At 44.6% G+C, this 20,547-nt stretch overlaps 1 protein-coding gene across 1 annotated transcript; it reads left to right on the top strand.

The window, feature by feature from the left end:
* The first annotated feature begins 810 nt into the window (after positions 1 to 810).
* On the top strand, positions 811 to 16,123 carry LOC125758470 (uncharacterized). Its single transcript, XM_049415778.1, has 3 exons — positions 811 to 1,055; positions 10,414 to 10,600; positions 15,927 to 16,123. The coding sequence occupies exons 1-3, from the start codon at positions 995 to 997 to the stop codon at positions 16,015 to 16,017; spliced, it is 339 nt and encodes a 112-aa protein (XP_049271735.1). The 5' UTR covers positions 811 to 994; the 3' UTR covers positions 16,018 to 16,123.
* The last annotated feature ends 4,424 nt before the right edge of the window (positions 16,124 to 20,547 follow it).

Genomic DNA, 20,547 nt, shown 5'->3' with positions numbered 1-20,547 from the left:
ACCCGCGCGCTTTTCTTTCTTTCTTTTTCTTTATTGGATACCGCCCGTGCGCTTGGCAGTGCGAAGGCTTCATTTTTTTTTTTAGTAAAAGCTGCGACCTATAATATCTGTGTTCTCTTAATAACCATCGCGCCAATTAAATCAGTGCTACGTCGTCAACACCTGGCGTGACCTAGATATGAATAGCTCCGCACTGTTCCGAGACGCGCTAGTTGCGATCTCGCTCGATCACTAACTCCGCACTGAACAAATGCTAATTACCTCAATAAACAAAGATTTTCTACCGTACAGGGAGCTCTAATGTACGTGCTAGCGTCGTAAGTACGTAGCGGCGACACCAGCAGAGTACGATAGCTTGTTAATTCATTTTGCTTCGACGCAATGTATGTACGAAATGCCACTGTTTGAAAGAGAAAATGCTGTCTTATGTGAAAATTCTACTATTTTTTAATCGACCTCTCATTAAATAAGAACGCACTGTACATACAAGTAATGCAGAGCACTGCTTCGACCGCCGATGGAAAAGTAAAGCGCACTGTCCGCGCTAGAAGCCTGTCGTCTGCTATGAAAACGCAAACAACAAAAAAGGCAAATCTGCTGAAGTACTATTTGGCTTACATTGCATAAATTGCTCTTCAAGATAAGCTATTATTTTCATTGTAAACTATGTTTTTCGAATAACATGCGTGCACTTTTTAATTTGACTCGCTCACGTATTTTTCTTTTTTTTTTTTCATCAACTCTACGAGCCAAAGCCATCCACAGTCAAAGCCAAATGTCATTTATTCTTTGTTCAGTGTCAGCGTCTCGTGAGTTCGTTACGTCTTCAAGAACATTAATTTCATCTAAGAACGTGCCGCCCTCCCTTTTACGATGTGCAAAGATCGTGCGCAAGTCGTGCGTTTTTTGGAGCGCCAGTCACGTACGAGTCGTACAAGGAATCGAAGGAATGTACTACGGGCGCTCGTAGGACTTCGCAGCATGTCCGCAGCTGATGGCTGACGCCCGTGGCTACCGACACGAGACCGGCTACCGACTGCGTGACAGTATGAAAGGTAAGTGACACATGTTATTATGCAAAGTACGCAACTCAGCGGAAGGCTGTGTTATCGCACGCGTACGAGGCGTTGTAGAGACGCTACCTTATGCCCATTTGCGAGTGACAAACATTGTCCCCGCTACCGATTCGCTATGACTACGCTCATACGAGCAGAAAGAGCCACGACGCATCGGTACGGCTTTACGGAAGGAAATTTGTAACAACTGAGTTAACATGCATGCGTATGATGATCGATTTGTCTGATGAGCATCATAGTGAGCAGGACGCAGGCGTCACTCGCATTGCATCGTTGTTAAGACAGCAAAGCAATGCTGCAACGCCATTTACTGTGCAGCCTTGTGCTCACGTTCGTGTGCAATGCAATTCGTGTGCGAAGCGGTATAATAAGCTGAAACTAATGGTGAAGTGTTGACTATGCGCTTAGACACTGACTTGAACTGGGTAAACGTAATAATGTTAATAGTGAGCTGGAGCCGTGTTTTCAGCATAGCGTAGAGACGTGTTCGTGCAGTATGTGCGTGTGTATCACCTTCACTTGTCAGTAATATTGTACGAACGAGCATCCACGATTATGAAAACTGGCATGCACAATGCGAGATTTCATATTCTGTCAGAGTGACCATGTGAACCTTATCCGAAGCAGCAGATTTCATATTCTGTCAGTGTTGCTTTTTATACATGAGTGTACTGCCTTCACGTAGTTGTATACATTACACTGCTGTGTGGTAGTGGTTTAATTAGCATGGTACTGTGCGGTTGCTTATGTAAACACGTTAGGAGGCAGAAGGATCTGAATAGGCTAGTTGTCTCATGAGGAATGTAAGTGTGCTAGCACAAACAAGACAAGGACAGAAGAAAGACGTAGCAACAGGACTAGCACTCTTACGCGTGTACCTTCTGTCCTCATCTTGTTTGTGCTAAGACACGTAGGTGCATATAATTTAGCAACAGGCTGTTTATGTAATGCTTTTGTTGCCCATTTAATGCTTCAGAACAAATAAAATAGATTGTGCATATATAAACACGCCTTGACAAAGCAAATTTCATGCTGTTATGCCGAACACCTAACAAAAGCCTGTCACGTGGTCACTTGCTTTTGTTTCAGCTTCTGAATACTGTTTATTTTTATTAGTTTCTAATTTCAAGAAATTGCACGTCAAATTGATTAATGCTTCTTGACCTTATAATAAGTGCATTGAAAGTATTGCGCGCAGTTACAAAGTGTGACCTTACACATATTCAATGCTGCTGCCTGCACAGCTCTGTCATGCTTACTGTTTCTCATTTCTCCCTAACTTATTGCTTACCGTAAAATCCCGAGCAAGCGCCCCCCCCCCCCCCTCCCTTCTTCGGGAGATTTCAAATATGCGACCCATTCTCTCCTCCCACCATTTTCACTGTTTTCATTTGTCCAACGAGTGTGAATGAAAACAGGGAATGCATGCGTATTCAATAAAGCATATCATTAGAAGCACGGGTGTGCATTTTGTATTCTTAGCGGCTCATCCACGGCCACCTTCAATTTTGATTCATGACCGAGCAAGGGCCCCCCTCCAAATCTTGTCGGATTATCCCTCACTGTAGGGGTGGCGCTTGCTCGGGATTTTACGGTAGTGTTTCTTACTTTCCTCTTTTTAGACAAATGCGTACAACGCGGTAAGGTAGGCCGCTTTGCTAGAGAGAAAATTGGTGCAGTCGAATATGTAAATAATCCTCGTACCTCTCAGGAGTCGCATACACGTCGCATAGCATGTATAATGTACAGTACTCACGGATTGAAATAGAACACTTGGGGCGCATATGGCCGCCGGTATATGCAGCGCCGCTCATGGATCCTCATGGAACCAAGGTGGTGCATTGGGGTATAAAGCAAGGGGGAGAACATCTACGCAGCAGGATTGCTCCTTCCGGTCGCCAACAAGCCGGCCTGTAGTTCACCACGCTGAGAGTGTGGCGCTGGAAGGCTTTCGCGCTCTCATATGCCGACCGAAATGGCTTGCCGGTGTGCACCTCTTATATTGCCGCGCGAGCAGAGGGCGCTCTCGTTACACGCGCTTTGGTGATGCAGCACGAATGCTGTGCAAGACTAAGGGATTGTGCCTTACAGTGTGCATGTAAGCAGTCTATTCTGCAAACATTTAAGTGCAGGGCCCGCTATCGTCGCGGTTAATCGCAGTGACAAATCACGGTGAAATGAAATAATGTCTGTGTTCTTCCCACTTTCTTCGCCCATGTTCAACGCCCAATCTGCATCGTATTGCAAGCAGCGGCCAATGTAGCGTCAATGAACACATGTAAGGCACAATCTCTTAGCTGAATCCTGTGTCTTACTTGCATAGCGTGCGTTCCACATCGCCAAAGCGCGTGTAACGAGAGCGTCCTCTGCTCGCGCCGCAATATAGGAGGTGCGCACTAGGGAGCCATTTGGGTTGGCATACGAAAGCACGCAAGCCTTGCAGCGCCACGCTGGCAGTGTGGTGAACTAAAAGGCCGACTAGTTGACGACTGGAAGGAGCAAACCTGCTGCGTCGATGTTCTCCTCCTCGCTCTATACCTCAATGCAACACCTTCGTTCCATGAGCACCCACGAGCGGCGCTGCATATACCGACGGCCATGTGCTCCGAGTGTCCTATTTCAATCCGTGGGTACTGTGCACTGCACATACAATCCCAACTAGCTCTGATCGATTCATTTGTTCAGTTATGCTCTGCTTAAAAAGCGCAAATGAAGGGAAGGTGTTGGCATTTGTCGGTTCGGTGCATTACCTGGCCATCCTTTTTTTAAATTATTTTTTGTTCTTACTTTAAGAACTATGGCAGCGCAAGTTAGGAGGCAGACACAAACAAAGTGACGCACAACACAAAGCCTCAAATGCTAGTTGATAGTTTTATACATGCAAAAGGGACAGAAAACTGGAAAACAGGATGGGGGGGGGGGATAAGTGGGTCTGAGTCCATTTAGTTATGCATCACTGTCGGAAGAAAATGAAAAGTGTAAGAGCAGTGAAAGTACAATGTCACATATGGTTGCTGAGTCGGTTGGCCTTCAAAAGTCACAGCCGCACTTTTGTGGCTTTCAGCAGCCTTGATATTGTGACAAAGTAGGACAGTAGCACTGGCAATTGGGCGAGTTGGTACGGATGCATAGATTTAGCACGGTGCAACAATTCAGACGAAAAGACGAACAATCGATGGCACTTGTGTTCGTGTGATCATTCATTTTTTCATCTGCCTTGTTGCGCCGTTCTAAAAGTGGGAGAGACAAGAAAAACCAGAGAGCATGACAGATTGAGCGGCTTTATAGATACTGAATAAGCAGTGTCCTCATTTTTTCATTGAACTAAGGAACCCATGCGTTTCATTGTCGTCACCATGCCCTGGCAGGTATACATGAAACCTGTGCGGCATTTGGCCCATGCTGAAAATTGTGTTACATCGTCGTCGCTATGCCGTGGCACATACACACTTCAATATGGCCGTGGGAGTATGCACAACTATGGTCCTGACATCTTGTTCAACATTCTATTTGGCTGCCAAGAGAATGCCTTGTAATCAGAGGCTCGGAATAGAAGCCAGCATGTGACAGCTCTCAGCATGTGTTCTGCACAGCACTGTTTTGCCCCAAGCTTCTAAAATCATGTTTTGTTTATGGTACCACTCATGCAGAATTTGCCTTTGCTGCTGCATTACTATCGTCTAATCTCATTTGTCGTAAGTGTAAATACAGTGAAACCTCGGTGATACGATCACAGCTGATACGAATTTCGGGGTGATACGAATTTTTCGTTGGTCCCGGCCAAGGCCCATTAGCCTGCAATGCAATGGAGTACGGTTGTTGCGAACCAATTTTCACCCAGTAACGTTTGATACGAATGTATGCTACCGCACAGGTACGAAGAGGTGCTGTTGGTGCTGTCCTGGAAGATGCACCAAGCACGTGCGAGCGCGGGAACGCAAGCGTGGGCATGCGCGCCGCACCACCAAATTGTCAGAATCACGGTATCAGAAAACACTTTTCTTACGGTCAGAATAAACCCTCAGAGACGCGTCACGGCCTCCGAGATTGTGTGCCCGAATCTTTGAAGCTCTTAAGTGCCTCCGTGTGCCTTCGCATTTAGATTACAGAGGATATTAGTGCCATGCTTCTTTTTCTAATGCGTCGATGCGGGCTCCTGTCGTTGTACTGTGTTTACACGTGCGTGCCTCATGTATCAGACATCCTATGAAAGGTGGACGAGGACCAAAAGAAGACCAGGACGGTCTTTGCGAAGGAGTCATGCCTCACAGTGTCAACATGCACTACCGTTGATTTCGCACTTGTGCGGGCATGGCCATAAATATCCCAAAAACATCCCCAACACCTCCACGATAACAAAATCATAACACAAGACCGTGGTTCTGTAATTTTGTGGCCTTGATCCATGGCGTCAAAGCGCTTCTTTCGTTACTTTTACTGCAGTACTCCGGTGTCGTGGAAAAAAAGACATACTAAAATTTTAAAGGGGCTATTGCTGTCGCGGGTCACAACGCACCTGGTTCATTAATTAAATATGCGCGTATGGGCCATATATTTATCAGTACTGGTATGATTGCCGACATCTAAAAACTTAACTGACAATCGTTCGGGGTTCTTGCGGACATTGCTGTGGCCCTGAAAAACAATAAATGAAAATGTACGCCAGCTTTCTTTTGTCGCATGCTAATTTTTCATGCTTTCTGCTGATACGAATTTTGGATGATACGAATATTTTTGGTAGTCCCGTGAGATTCGTATCACTGAGGTTTCACTGTAGTAGTGGGGCATGCTCATGCATAAATATCGTTCCTCTCCTGAACTTTTGGAATGGGTATCAACAGAAGAGTGTCTGAAGATATTTCACCACCATAGAAAGGAGATGAGATTTGTCTCGTTTCTGTCTTGTCTCCCTTCTATCGAGGCTACATGTCTTGTGTATTTCAGTTGAGGGGTGATTCTACAAGAGATCAAACATGCATGTCCAGTCGATATTTTTGTTTTGTCTGGTTTTTTTATGTTATGCGGGCACATTGAAAGCGCGTGGAACCGAAAATTTTATTTCCAAAAAACGCTCCCAGCGCGGCAAAAAAATATTTGAAAGCGGCGCGCGGCGTCCTGTTTTTCCTCACTGCAATATTTTTAAATTTTACGGCCGAATTTAACGCGAACTATAAATTCTGTGTCGAAAACTTTTTCTGTTGATTTTAATACACATTACTGTGAATTACATCCATGCTTTCTTTATGCCGTCCTCAAAAGGAGAAAAATGTGAAAAAATAACGGCCCAAATCAAAAAAGTTTGCCAAGTTTGATGTGCCTTGGTGCCTTTTCTATTTCACACAGAAACTTCAAAACAGTGTCAAATACACAAAAAAGCCTTTGCAACATTTCTGCTGTAGATCGTTTTCCTACAGGCAGCGCAAAAGAAGAAAAAAATAGTTAAAAGAAGCAACTTTTTTCTAAAAAGCTCGTCTTCAAAAAAATAAAATAATAAAAAACTCCGGTCTCAATTCTGACGACAATTTTTTATCGAAAAGCACTTATGTCAATGAAAACGCGGTTTTAATATCATATGCCCTCATTTGCATTATTCAGGAGATATAACAGGCCAAAATGACTCTTGCTGTGTGTGCTCACTTCAGTGCGATTTATGGTAGCTTGCATTGTGCGTAAATCTAGTTTTAATTGTTTTGCTGCAGCAAAACTTTGCTCTGGTGACTTGTCGTCAAGAAAAATGTGTTCTCAGATTTTATTTGTGTCTAGCATGTGCAAAAGTGCTAAAGGGCTAATGCCTACGCAGTTTGCAGCCTACAACCTGAACTTACTCTGCCATTATTCGCTAATCAGGAGCACGCAAGACACCGTGAGCACATGGTTTAGGTAACTTTGCCAAAACTCGCCTTGCACACCAAACAAAGCATCTGTATGCAGCGGCAGGCCAGCTTAATCTGTAACTAAATGCCACATTCCGGCCATAGGTCGACAAAAATATTGGAACTCACTCCGACTCACTTAAAAAATATATTTTGCACTGAGAGCTCACTCGGATTCAGACTCACCGAAATTTTCCTCAGCCAGACTCACTCGGACTCAGACTACTAAACTTTTTCTCAACTGGACTCACTCGGACTCAAACTCACCAACATTTTGCTCAGCCGGACTCACTCAGTCAGACTCACGGCTTGAACTGAGTCTGAGTGAGTCGACTCATGAGTTCGCTGGTGTAAAGTTAGCTTTTCCAATCATGGTGTAAATGCTCTTTAACGCCAATATCTCACATAATCGGTGCTCTACAATACACCTTTTGATCTTATACCTTCAAATAGTAGTTATGAGTGGTTGCAATCCAGTAAGGACGTTTTTATGAAATGTGCGACTCACACGAGATATTTCTATCAAGAACTTCCCATGCAAGAGTTTGCGGGAGGAGGTAATGGAACCCTCCGTTAGCACCACCGCCCCCACTCACACCTCTTATCAATAAACATTGTGGTGGAGCATGAGCGCTAGTGCGTTGAGGCACGTGTGAATAGATTTGAGTATAAATGTAAGCCGGTGTAAGGCTGATAGTAATGCCGATAGGTGAGTAGATAAGTCCATTGGTCGACAATGAAGGGTGGAGCTCGCTCAGACTCGCTCAATAAATATATGTTGCGCTTAGGGCTCACTCGGACTCAAACTCACTAAAGTTTCCCTCAACCGGACTCACTTGGACTCGAACTCACCAACGTATTGCTGAGCCGGACTCACCCAGACTCAGACTCACGGCTTGATCTGAGTCTGAGTGAGTCGACTCATGAGTGAGTTTGCCGACCTATACAATCAGCAGGCGCACTGTTATTGAGGTGCTTTCTCACTGCCTGCTTGCTTCCCTTTCATTACGTGCATTGTACACTCTAACCATCTTCCCCATTCAACGCACACTGTGCTAAACAGCATGAGTAAAAAGTTATCTCAGTCATTTCTGAGTCGTTAATTTCGCTTCCCGCTGTCATGTTTTCGGCGTCGCAGGTAACGTCTTCCTGTATCATCTTAACCTTTACCTCAGCATTTTAGCAGCCAGAAAATGTGCGGTGCGGCACGATTAAGCCATAAGTGGCCGAAGCTGCCCATTTTATGATGTTTTGTTGGCACTTTACTAAAGTGCTTTCCCACGTTGAGAACAGCAGACGTCACTGGTGGCGCCAGACGGGCATTATCCTTAATTTTGACAAGGAGTCTGGCCCACAAATTAATTATCACACCCCAAAGCATTTGGACATCCTTGGTCATAAAATATGAAACCATGAGTAGTTAAGTGAGCAAATGTGTGCGGCGGTGTTCAGTATAAACGTTTCGACTTGGTCTAGCTGTTCACTACACGGGATGCATGCAGCCCATGGCTAGGTCTGAGTATTCTGTGCCGATTACTTACGCATCCACAAAAAGAAGATTGCCGAGAAAAACATTTTCGTTGCGTCAATTTTCTTTCATTCCTGCTTTTGTTGTTGTCTTCCTCCAGAAGCTACTGCCATAGGGTGAGGATCTTCGCGACACCTGTGAGGTCTGCTAGCATTGCTTTACGCGCCTCAAGGAAAACCTGTCTACATCTATAAGAATTGCGATGAGGTAGTCGAGGCATTTCTTCAGGAAGAAGAAGCGATTGATATCTTCAACAGGTGCGCCCACCTTTCCTCTGATGTCTGTAGCTGAGGTTCTAGGCTGCAAACTACATACGCGTTAGCCCTTCAGAGGATGGCAGCAGCCCATTTTCGCACACGCTAGACACAAATAAAATCTGAGAACACGTTTTTCTTGACAAGCTACCAGAGCAAAGTAGATTTACGCACACAGCAAGGGTCATTTTGGCCCGTTATATCTCGTGAACAAAGGAAATGAGGACATATGATATTAAAACTGTGTTTTCACTGACATAAGCGCTCTTCAATAAAAAATTGTCGTTAAAATTGAGACCGGTGTTTTCTTCATCTTATTTCTTGAAAATGGACCTTTTTTTAAAAAAACTGGCTTCTCTAACTATTCTTTTTCTTTTGCGCTGCCCGTAGGAAAACGATCTCCTATAGAAATGTTGGAAATGTTCTTTTCTACATTTGACATTGTTCTGAAGTTTCTGTGTGAAATAGAAAAGGCGCCAAGACGCATCAAACTTAGCAAACTTTTTTGATTTGGGCTGTGTTTGGCATTTTTTCACATTTTTTTCCTTTTGAGGACAGCATAAAAAAGCATGGATGTAATTCACAGTAATGCATACCTGCCAAGTCTCCCGGATCACCCGGGAGACTACCAGATTTTGAACGTTTCTCCCGGTTGTACGGGTCATAGGTAAATCTACCGGAAATCCAGTTTTGCCCCGCGCGTCCAATGCTTTGTCTGGCCACAAGAGCAAAGTTGTCTGGCCACGTAGTATAAAGGATTCTTCTTTTTTTTTAACGATGGTAGAAAGGTTCAACTCAGTTTCATTGCGCAGTTCAACTCAGTTTCATTACGGTGACGGCCGGGTCGTTTCATCTCTGCTACAACTGCATTTGTCCCCAGCGCTAGCGCGCTTTTACTCGCACGTGAAACAGACGATGCGTAAGCGATGTTCAGCGGCGACCGCAAAATCCCGCTGACAGTGTTCATATAATTGCTATCGCAGTACCCCCCCCCCCCCCCCCCCCCCCGTTGAGTAGATCTCCCGGATTCCGTTCCTCCAAACTTGGCAGGTATGGTAATGCATAATAAAACCAACAGAAAAAGTTTCAACACAACGTTTATACTGTGCGTTAAATTTGCCCGTGAAATCCAAAAATATTGCGATGAGCTAAAACAGGATGGCCACACGGCCACCTCCAAATAGTTTTTTGGCACGCTGGGAGCGTTTTTTGGAAATAATATTTTCGGTTCCGTGCGCTTTGAATGTGGCCACATAACATATAAAAAACCCAGGCAAAACAAAAATATCGATTGGACAGGCATGTTCGATCTCTCGTGGAATCACCCTGAGGTAATTTTTGCATCTCTTTCAATGTAGTTGCACCATCAGTGTCCAAATGTGCCATTTAAAAAAAAAATGCTGCCCAGAATATCCCGTTAACTGGAGTTGTGGTTGTGCTGCCGTGACCTAGCTTAGTGCTCTCTTTACATACACTATAAACATTCACCTTGAACATTACGGTTGGCTTTAGATGGATTGTGGCAGTTCAGAAAAATAAGTAAAATGAAGGTTGCAAATGCAGAGCTTAACTGCTAAGAAAGAATGCCTGAGTTCGCCTCTTCAAAATGGGAGCTGTTTCTTCTGCAGAAGTTTGGATGTCATGTTTTAAATTCTAAAAACCTCTTCTGCGACCTTGTGCAGGTCGATCTTGGCCCACGACTGTAAATGGAAAACCAAAGTGGCGGTGGCGGTGTTCTCTGTCAGAGAAACAGCAAAAGTACTATCGCACAACGAAATATTGCACAACTGAAGCATCGCCTGTGCCTCATGCTGCTGTTTCATCAAAGATCAAGGTCATCGCCCTTGGAGGGACTTTATGCATGGCAGCGTGAGTGGCTGAATGGTCTTCTTTTTGTTCTGTCTTAGGCCGAATAATAGTATCCAAGTGCAACCTCGACAAAAAGCGCAATGGTGACAATGACGTCGTCCACTTACAAGTGCACGCCTCAGTTTTTACACAGGAATGTCAGCAGCCTCAACGTCATCCGGAAATCCAGTCTTGCTGCTCAAGCAGAAGGAAGGAAAAAGAGAGACAGGATAGAGAGTGGCCTTTTTTCTTCTTTCTGCTTGTGCAGCAAGACCAGAATTTAGTATGAACCAGCTAATCTGCAAAGAAGTATTGTCTCAACATTATATTTGCACAGTACACATGATGAGGTCTTGCTTATGCTGGCACGTAAGAAATTGGAGCGTTTTACTTCTGTCAGGCAACGGGAAGCTGGGAGGTCGTAAACAAATGGTGCTCCACAGTTTTCATGAATGCAGGAGTGTAACTGTTCATCGAAAAGTTCTTTTGGTTTTTTCTACAATAGGAAGTCAGGTCTTCAGGTTTCATGCAAATACGTCTGTAACGGTTCAATAGGGAGGCAACTACTGGCCTTTCACAAGTGTTTGGAAGAACAACATTATGTTCAGGTACTGGGCAATGCATACTCTTTCTGTAAACATTGAAAGAGAGTGCTCCATTATTCCTGTTTACCAATACATTCAAAAAAGGTAGTTCCCAGTCTGCCTCCATCTCCACCATGAACTGAAAGAAATCTACTTGATAGATTAGATGCATTTGGAAGCTTCCAAAGCAGAGCGATTAATCACACACACAAAAAAAGATAATATTCATAGCACACAAAAATAATTGGTTTTGGGCTGAAAGAAGCAATGGAATTATATTCCAGCCACTGCATTGTCAGATTCGTGGTGTGCCTTGGACTTGCACTTAACATGGGCTTTTCGAAACACACGTAGTTATTGCCCAGGGAAAAACTGAGGAGCCTCTTCAAGTCGTGAACATCAATTTGAGACCTTTCTTGTAGGGCTGGATGAGCGTTGAGAGCAGCAGTACGCACTTCAATGGTCATGTCAATGATAATATAAGTAACCAGAACTGTATACTTCCATGCCCACTGACATTGTTGATGTGAAAGTCCACAACTCGCCAATGGGTGACTGTCACAGTGGCTGCAAAATCACGCCCTCACTTCTTTCAGCCCAACAAACAAACATTTCAGCCAAGCATTTTTGTGTGTTATGTACTATCTGCATCAAATGAAACCCGAACAGCGGCAAGCCTTCGCAATGGTATAGTGTGCGCCGTCCAGTTATCACCAGGGACGGGTGCGCGTATGCGCAGTGTGGCCAAACCGGATGCACGCGCCTGTCAATGGTAATGACAGGACGGCGCGCACTGTACCATTGTGAAGGCTTGCCGCTGTTTGGTTTTCATTTGACGCAGATAGTACATTATTGTTTTTGCCTGATTAAGTGCGCTGCTCTGAAAGCTTTCACACCCATTTAACTCTTTCCCTGGAGAGTTTTTTTTGGCCAAAATCGATACAAAAATACCCATATTTTTATTTGGCTGGTTGATTCTAAGTGTCTTGAAACAACTAAAAAAATTATTCAAGGACACTTTATTAGCATTATACATGCGACATATTTTTTGTATGTTATAAAATATGCAGATGATTGACTTCACCGCACTGCACCACGGAAAGCACCCTAACATCTCCAGCCTTCAGTGCAGAAAATGTCTCTTTGAAATTTGAAATGTAAAGCGCAATTGGACTAGCGAGTCCTTGAAAACAAACCTTTAACGTGCTGGTAGGCGTTTGGTTACATCTAACGGCGTCCTCTGTCGACGTATTGAGGCACGATCGTCATCCGAATCCAGCAGTTAGAGAAACTATGCTGCTTTTTGTAGTCACTGCCGCATTCACAGGAGAACTGCAATTCTTCATTTCACAACACTTCGGCAAACAAGCACTTTTTTTTTTTGAATGGAGCTGTTGCAAGCAAGCACGCACCCCTTGCGCACAGAGGAGGATGCCATTTTCTAATTCTAGTTGCCAGAATCAAGCCCTTCCTTGACTAAAATGCATGTTTTGAGCATGTTTTTAAATTTTTTACTGTGCCATCTGTTGAAGCCAAAGAGAAGACAGCTAATTGAATCAGGGTAGCTTAACTGCGGCGCCTTCAAATGCTTGTTTCAGGGTGGACGAGCCTAGCTCGTCTTTGGTGTGAGCGGTACGGTACAAATTGTGTGGACGAGCTCAGCTCATCTTTGGTAAGGAAAGGGTTAAACCATCGGGTAGATTCCAGTAAATTCACAGTAGAGATGGAGCAGATTAGAAATTAAGATTCTTTTGGATGAGTTGGCAAACAGGAACAACAGAACACTGCATTCCTTCAGTGTTTACAGAAAGGATACACAGGGACTGGTACCTGAGCTTAATGTCTCCTCATCTGTGCATAATGTCTGCATTTGCCAGACGTCAGCAGTTGCCCCTCTTGGACCGTTTACAGTCGCATTTGCACGAAACCTGAAGACCTGACTTCCTAAATGTACAAACCTCAAAAGTACTTTTCGACAAATAGTTCCACTCTTGAGTACATGAAAACTGTGGAACACTGTTTGTCCAAACCCTCCTGGCCTGCCAGTATCCGACAGAAGTAATGCGCTTCTTACATGCCAGGGTAAGTGAGACCTCATGACGCGTACAGTGTAATTATGATGTTGGGGCTGCTAACCTTCCTGCGTACAAACTTGGGCAAGGGCTCATATGGGGAAAAGACAAGCTGCCAAAAGAAGTCCTTACAGGCATTTTCTGCAAGTTCCCTGAGCAGACTGGGCGAGTGTCTACACCAGGGAGACTTACACAGCAGCTGCACCAACTTCATAACAATGTCGATAAGAAAAAGATGACGGAGCACGCAAGAAACAACTGAGCACAATACAGACTGGGTGAATTGTATATAGTACAAGTGGCCAGTAAAGAAAATGGAAGTCATGTTTGTATCTGAAATCCGTTGAGATACAAGTGCTTTTCTGTTGTACTTTCTTCCATTACGATCAATGCAATCGTGTTGCCCTTTTTTGCTGGTGCCCTCGAAGGCTGTGCACATATGAGCTTAGAAGCTCCCATGATTCCAAGTCTCTTCATGGGATTAATTTTAGTGTCAGTTTCACCGGCATTGTTGAACTTGATGCGGTAATCGTGTTTCTCAGGATAATGGTTGAGAGCATCGCGCTCTGAACAACACCCACTTTGGAGGATTGGCTTAAGAAATGGATAGGCTAACAGAAATGGACTTATGTAATTTGTGTGATTGTTGAAAAAAAAGTTAGAATAATCAGTATGAATTAATAATGGTTATTTCAAAATTTAGATCAAAATGAAGGGACAAGGGGGCAGCACTAGAATGAATACAAAGGACAAGAAGACAGGACATGCGCTGTGTCCTGTCTTCTCGTCCTTTGTATTCGTCCTAGCGTTGCCCCCTTGTCCCTTCATTATGAACCCAAACCAACTCGCCTACCTATTTGTGATTATGTTAGATCAAAATCTTGATTCAGTAAAAGATTAATTGAATTTTAACTAAAAGAACCATATTAATCTAATTAATGCTGAAGGGCCTCAAAACCAGCTTCACTATTTTTAACATTTCAAGTAAATGTGTGCTTCGAGTTCAAACTTTTGCAACGATAAACAATGCCAAACATAGCCACGGAATAAAAAACAATCTTGTGCTCCTCTTTGGGCCTTTCGGTATCCCCAGAGTTGGTAGTGACGTGACCAGAAAATTTGGTCATGTCAGCAGCTGAGAGAACCTGTTTGTCTGCCTGCAGGTATGCGTATTCGCTGCTTATCCTTCTCGCACGGTGAGGAGAAATACTTGCCCAGGAGGAGAGATAAGTTAACGAATGGAGTGTAGCGCATGAAAGAGTGAAACGAGGGAGGGCTGCATTTTGATCATCATACGCATGTAACTCCGCTAATAGAGCAGCATTTCAGAAAATTCTCGTGGCCACATGTTCACTGTAGTAAGGCAGAGTGACCGCGACTGGTATGCAGGAAACACGACTCGTGTAAAGGAAGTGAGGAAATTTGAAGTAAAGCACGTTGAAGCAGAATATCTTAGGAAAAAAATTGCTAGTCATGTGATATATACAGCTACACAGGTTATTTCTTGTATGCTATGCGTAAAGAACACTTCCAGGTTTAACAAAATAATTCAAGCATCCTTATCACTTTGTTTTCACTGTAATCACTCAGTTCTTCTGTACCTGTTACATTCATAATATGAAAGTTAGCAAAAGTTAGTTTGCCTAAAATAACCTTCTTCATTCTTGTTTTCAATTGGGAAAAGTTTATTACCTGTTATAGGGAACAGAGTAAGGCACAAGGATGTCTTGTGGGCTAAGCAGGCATATAGATGACTGTCCAATCTAGCATGCAAGAACAACTGATTTATTCTCTCGAGGTGTTTTCTCAAGGAGCCTTAGCAATACACAGGGCCGCAACCAAATGGAGCTGAAAAGCAAGACGATGGTTCCACAAAATATGACACCCCCCGGTCCCCTTAGAGAAAATAATGCAAATGAAAAAAATGTACATGTTTGCTGTTGGGACATACAGAGGTGACGTTCTCAAACAGATGGTTCTGGCACCCACTTGTTTTTAACACACCCTAATTCAACATAAACCAATTTTAAGCTGGGAAAAAATGCAGCATATGCCTCCTATTTTTAAACCAGAAAAGAATGCAGCACTCAGAGTTTATGACGTGACATATCCTGATACGTAATATTTATTTTCACCATTCTCACACATGAACTGCATGCTTTTTAAATAAGTCTGCAGCTATCATGCCTCAACTTCACCAATTCAACCTTTGATGCATGCAATATTCAGAATATGAAGGACACATTTCATGATCTGTTGTGGCAAAATTTTATACCTGAAGCTTTTTAAATGAGCTTTCCTATTAAACCAGCACATTACTGTCGCCACTCTTTATACATTACATGGGAACTGTTTGGTCACCAGCTTGTTGATTGCTTTACTGCTTTTGTGAGCGCTACAAACACAGTTTTGGTCGAGTAGTGAATTGTAATGCGTGTGGAATTTTCAGACCTGTTTGCTTGAAGAAATGCTGCACGCTGTAGCTGAGTAACTATGCTACTCATGTTATTTACATTCTGCTTAAATATCAGTGCTTGAAATGTGATAAGCATGTTATATCTGTTAGGGCTCTAACCACTTTTTGCAGGTTGCACAGCCACCTCATAACTGTTCCGTTGGCAATAGATTTCAGTATTTGTGTCCTGTGTGAAAATTTTGTCTAAAATAAAATTCACTTTTGCTTTATTTCAGATGGTTCGAGTTCCACACGGAGAATCCTGAAGCTAATTCTTCCAAGGCAGAGCGGGGCATGCTGAAAGTTATCAGAAGGCCGAAAGAATAAATCGGTGGTTCATCTGCATGTACAACCATCGTCAAGTGTTATCATGTACTGTTTTTTGCAGCTGCATAATATTAAACAGTCCGAGTCTGCCCCAGCAGCCCATATGGGTAACAGATGTTTTGATTAACACTTCTTTTATGATGTCTCTGAAAGTAAGGCAGTATGCATTCAATGAATTCGAATTATTTCATAAACATGGCTTCATGTGGTTGGATAAACCAGTTGCATAAATTGATGTGATATTTCCAGGAATGACAGGTTCCCCGTGAGATTCACACACTAGTTTTCTCACGCAATTGACTAGGTGGCAGTGTAAGGTGTCTAATAGAAATAGTGATAGGAACCACCACAGTTCTCGAAGTGGCTGACACCAACAAACTTTCCATAAGTACCAGTGAGACATGGCTTATTATTTGATGGCAACACTGTTCCTCAGATGTGCACCGTAGAGTAGCTCTAGGTCCCTGTCTTTATATGTTTAATATGCTACACTGCCCAGGTGCAGCAATATATGACACCCAAAATATCACAACGACGGTAAATCGTGCTGTCTCTGTGTGTTCGTCCATCGTCTTTTCCGCTGTTATTTTATGATTACGACCCAAAATATAAAAAGCTGATATATGGGCATATAAAAATTTGCCAGATATGGCCATATATGACATTATATAGGGATCCCATATATGGGTATATTAAAAATTGGGCAGATATGGACTTATATGGCCATATAAGGCCATATATGAAAGCCCATATATGGGTATATTAAAAATTGGGCAGATATGGAGTTATATGGCCATATAAGGCCATATATGGTCTTATATGGCCATATAAGTCCATATCTGCCCAATTTTTAATATAACCATATATGGCTTTTTTTATATAAGTCCATATATGGGATTTTTGTAAGGGTAGATACGACCATTTCTACGATACCGAACGAAGTGACAGCGATGGATCCAGATTCGTTTTCTAAAAAGACCTTCCAGAATCGACGCATTCCGCGCGCAGGTGCATGCGGACGGTGCTTACGATCATAATTATAGGCTGCATCTATAGGCATTCCTCCAGGTGCTCGTCGCCCGCTTGAGCGTGAACAAGCATATGCGACAGTTGCGAAATATTTCTCATCGATCACGCGCTGCTCGACGCGCTGAGCGACATGGCGACGACAATCGAGGGAGTGTCCAGACGGGCGACACGCGCGATCCGTCACAGACGGAAAACGTGAGCGGTACATGGAATAAGAGAAGGGGAAGAGGGGGGAGCGAAGCCTCCCCCCCCCCCTACTCGGTGAAGACGGGCGGCCGAGTCACACCAAAACGATGAAACAGCGGCGTCGTAAGAGCGATAACCAACACTGCTTCATGCTAAACCATTTACGTGTACGCGTGCTGCTCCATCAGACCCGAGTGCTTTGCAATGGCTCCTGTCGGAATGGCAAAAAGAAAGAGAGAAAGCAAAGAATACAGATGTTGTAAACTGGGTCAGACATTATCGATCGCAGTCCGCCGCCGAGTGGGCAATTGAATGCGCCGATCATTTCGTCCGTGGCCGATGACCTTCTGCAAGCTTTTGGACGCCCAGCGAAAATTGCTTGCTCAGCACTATGTGCCTTCATACGTGCTCCTGAACTGATCGGTGGTTATACAATCAACAGACATCTAACTCGTAAACAGCGCAGCTGAAACTTCCGACTTTATAGATCAGCCGCTATTATCGTACCCGTCGTACATAGGTCCGCGAACACGTCGCGACTACAGCCGCGCTTCTTTCTTCGGCAAATTGAATTGGACTTGCCTTCATACTAGAGCACGTTGCCAGGCTAGTTGGTTAGGATTCATAATTCATACGCCCTGTCTATGTGTCTTCTTCTTCTTCTTCTTCTTCTTCTGAGTCCCTGTCGCGCTGTCTGTTGCCTTTGGAGCACGACGTCCTATGCACAGCTGGCCCTGAACAGACCGTGTTACGAGACGCCCTTCATTTGAAATCATCTGTATGTGCACTGAAAACAGTCTGCACTCAACTCCCTTGTCGATGTTCCCTGTGGCAGTGGCCATCAACCGTGCCAGCAATATAGAAGTGCGCGCTGCGTAGAAGGTCGCCCATATTTCAATTAAGAAAGTTTCAATTAAGAAAGTTTATAAACTAGTAAGTATGCTGTAACGTTACAGTCGGGTTGTTTTCGTGGTAAGACTTGGATGTATTGGACAAATGTAAGTTGCGATAACATAGTTCTGTCGAAGCCTCCTTCAGCCACTATTTCCTCCGTGGTATGCGAGGTGGTGAACGCGCCACAGATGGGTTTCCATCTGTGTCGCCACTTAAGGGTTTCCAAACCCTTAAGTGGCTCATGATACACAGAATGCGACCGTCCGGCGGAGTCCGTTTTCGGTGACAACACATATGTCACCAAAAGTAACACACGTGACGCGAGCTGCGCGTTAACTTCGTGCACTTGGTCTTTGCAGCGTGCGCGTGATAAAAAAAAAAAAAAACAGCGCTCACGTGACTTTCACTTCGTCTTTGCGAAAGCGTGGCACCAATGCGATAAAGAGGATAAAAAAAAAAGGACAATGCCCTGTCCATGGCTTTCGCTTTACGTCTTCTTAGGCAACCGCATAAGGGACCGGTCCGTACGAAGTTTTCCAGTAAACGTTACTATACTCCGGTGCCACACTACACAGTTTCTCTTACTGCGATAGCAATATTGCTTATTAATCGCAATAAGTATTATTCATGCCATATGTGTAAGAAGGAACGAAAAGGAGAGACACTGACTTTGTGTCGTCCTTATAATGTATGTCACGTTAGTTAAGTTCCCGCTACTTCTGACCCATGGGCTTACTGGTACATGATGTGCATTACCGTATTTGTTAGAAGCGTATACGTTACATCGATCACACGCGCCTTATATGCGCATATATATCACAACTAATCGTATGTGGCATATAAAATACGCGCACATACACCGTACACAGTTTTGTACACACACACCGTAAACAGTCTATTTTTCTTTTTTTCGTGTACCATAATACAGTTCGCCAACATACGAAAGTTTCATGGCTTTTTCTGGAAACTGGCATAAACATTGATGGATGGCTTATTAAGGCGAATGCCTTAGATGCCTCACCAAACACGAAAATTGACCGGGGTCCCGCGTCGGCGTCCCGCGTCGGCGGCGTCAACACGAGTGATGCAAAAGATCATCATCACTTGATGGCGCCACCATATAGCGTCATCATGACGTCACATGGTGACGTCACCACATGGCATTGCTTGGTCAAAAGCTGGGCCGATCCCGGAGGCATTGCAAAACCACGTTAGTTGCAGAAAGCTTTCGGAGAGGTGCCCGGAAGGTTCAGTACATCGACTTACAAGAAAAAGAAGAGGATGGCTTTCGCCTTTGAGTCCACTGAGGCGGATGCATAAGGAACCATGTGAGTTGATTCTATTGACGGTATGGTAATCGTCGTAGCAGTATCAGAATCAATTGTTCTGGTACTGATACGACGATTCAATCAGTTGTACAGAACAATGACAACCTCGGCAATCGCTTGTAGATAAAAGGTAACTTGGCTGTGCGTCATACTATTTACGTACGATTGCCGAACGTTTACTGTATGCCTGTCTTCCGCAGCAGCGCGGCGGTGGCCCGCGGTGCCCGGAATGAGTAACAGGATGCCCAGTCTCACGCCGTGCGTGTAGGAGAGTCGTCTTTCCGACGTTTCCTGTTTTCTGAGCACGGCAGGAAGGGGTTAGACCGCGCTATATGCTGCTCGAGCACTGGTTCTCTGTATCGCACACATACACACAGGCGTGTATACTATAATACAACTTTTAACTCTACGCGCTTTTGGCCCGCAGTCTCGATCGTTTCAGCCACCACTCCCGCGGCTTCCTCTCTCCACCCACGAACACGACGGCGCGCGTGGGACGGTGCGAATAACCGACGGCCAGACCACCGAAGTAACGCGGGCGCGCACACCTATGCAGGCGCTGTGAACCACCGTCCGGTTTGCGTGCGCCGCTTTTATGCGGTTGGCGGTGCGACCAGTGGTCTCCGCGCTTCGACGGTTGCCGCTTCTGCTTCCAGGGGCACCACCCTAGACGCATTCGCCGGCGCTCGGAAGGCACTCGTTATTATTACTGGACGGCAAACCGCTCGCGCCCACGGGCGGTGCAAGGTCCTCCCGGCGCCGCATAACAGCGGGGCCTTCTCTTCTTGCGATCGCACCAATGGCGCCGAATGGCACCAACCACTATACGCGTTCGGAGATGCGCGGGGCCAATGCTGTCTCACGTCCGAAATGCATATCGGCGTCTATTAGACTTGATTGCCAGCGCCGTGTGACTGTGGCGGGCCGGAAGTCGGAGACTGATGATCGCGGAAGCTCTCCCGTGGTCCGCTTCGTTTATACTTACACGGACAAAACGGTGTCCTATAGCAAAACGCATACTTCATGTTTCGCTGGTAATGCCTGATTGACTACGTCGGGCATTCATTTACCTCTGCCACTCAGTTGTTTGCGA

The sequence above is a fragment of the Rhipicephalus sanguineus genome, chromosome 1 (genome assembly GCF_013339695.2).
Source record: "Rhipicephalus sanguineus isolate Rsan-2018 chromosome 1, BIME_Rsan_1.4, whole genome shotgun sequence".
NCBI classification, from domain to species: Eukaryota; Metazoa; Arthropoda; class Arachnida; order Ixodida; family Ixodidae; genus Rhipicephalus; species Rhipicephalus sanguineus.
Note: the sequence above shows the minus strand (reverse complement) of the source record. Positions and strands in the feature narration are given on the sequence as shown.

What these genes read in the sequence shown, in the direction of transcription:
- LOC125758470 (XM_049415778.1), top strand. Translation starts at nt 995, where the DNA reads ATGGCTGACGCCCGTGGCTACCGACACGAGACCGGCTACCGACTGCGT. An exon ending in ACTGCGTGACAGTATGAAAG is followed by an intron (nt 1,056 to 10,413) that starts GTAAGTGACACA and finishes GACCTTGTGCAG; the next exon opens with GTCGATCTTGGCCCACGACT. An exon ending in GGGACTTTATGCATGGCAGC is followed by an intron (nt 10,601 to 15,926) that starts GTGAGTGGCTGA and finishes GCTTTATTTCAG; the next exon opens with ATGGTTCGAGTTCCACACGG.